The sequence below is a fragment of the Monopterus albus genome, unplaced genomic scaffold, assembly GCF_001952655.1.
Source record: "Monopterus albus unplaced genomic scaffold, M_albus_1.0 scaffold50.1, whole genome shotgun sequence".
NCBI lineage: Eukaryota > Metazoa > Chordata > Actinopteri > Synbranchiformes > Synbranchidae > Monopterus > Monopterus albus.
Window position 1 is genome coordinate 1,878,739 of NW_018127930.1, and position 1,005 is coordinate 1,879,743.

Sequence of the window (1,005 nt, forward strand, 5' to 3'; positions counted from 1 at the left end):
ATATTCCTTACAGAACAGATACTAACTACTACTACTTCATATCCCTGTGTGAACACAGTTTGTGTAACCAGGCCAATTAAATATCCCTGTTTGACAATTTAATAATGCTGCATTAACAAAAGGTGGCACCTGTCGTAGCAACACAGGACAAAAGCAAAAAACTTGCCGTTTCCACCAGAAGTAGAGTGGCATCAATAGGTTCTGTTACTCACATAGAGGAGTTGTTAATTATAAGAAATTTCATTGCAGCAGAAGATTTAGGCATTACCTTTGTTTATCCTCCATCTTGTACAATATTGTACTAATCTTTTTTTTTTTTTCTTCCATCTCTTAGATCAAAATCACGCCGCCTCACAGGTACTGATGCAAATCCCGGTGACAGCTGGACAAAACAAAAGCCACAGAAGGCTGTGGGCCAGCTGAGCCAGTATGATCTGATCCAGGTTAGAAAAGATGTGGTTACTCTGCGACAGTTAACTATTATGTAACAGCAGCATCTTTGAGTTAGGCTTCATGTTACCAGCAGTTAATAGTTACATGTTTTCTTGAATAAAGAAAACGGCGACTGAATTCTGCAACATTGACTCTTTAGTGACAGGATGCAATGGCTGAAGCTAGTTTCCCCCCTGCACCATTTGTTATTGGTGGCTACACTATACTGTGTCCAGATAAGTGGTAGAGAGAGATTTGAGTAACACAGGACTTATTGGTCAGAGGCTTGACTTTCATCCTGGGTAATTCGAGCAAAGGATTGGGTCTGTGCTTCGAGGTGAGGACAGGCATATCTGGTTGGTATCAGTCCTCCTACACAAAATCCGGTTCCTCCTATGCCAGAGTCATGTCTCACCTTCCTAGAACCAGTCGATGCCCATGGCCGGCACGCCTCGGTCACCAGCTTTTTCCTGCCACCCACCTTCTATTGCACCTAACCCTACTGTGCTTGGTGGCCCAGAAGATGGTGGCATCTTGCAATTTCTTTGCGCTGTGGTCAAATAGCCCCAGCTA

At 43.5% G+C, this 1,005-nt stretch overlaps 1 protein-coding gene across 2 annotated transcripts in view; it reads left to right on the plus strand.

Moving 5' to 3' along the window:
* Positions 1-1,005, plus strand: part of dcp2 (decapping mRNA 2) — a 12,471-nt gene that overhangs the window by 7,006 nt on the left and 4,460 nt on the right. For both annotated transcript variants that reach the window (XM_020600980.1, XM_020600981.1), the window contains exon 8: positions 335-443. In XM_020600980.1, the coding sequence (XP_020456636.1) occupies positions 335-443 (109 nt within the window). The remainder of the gene's footprint in view (positions 1-334; positions 444-1,005) is intronic.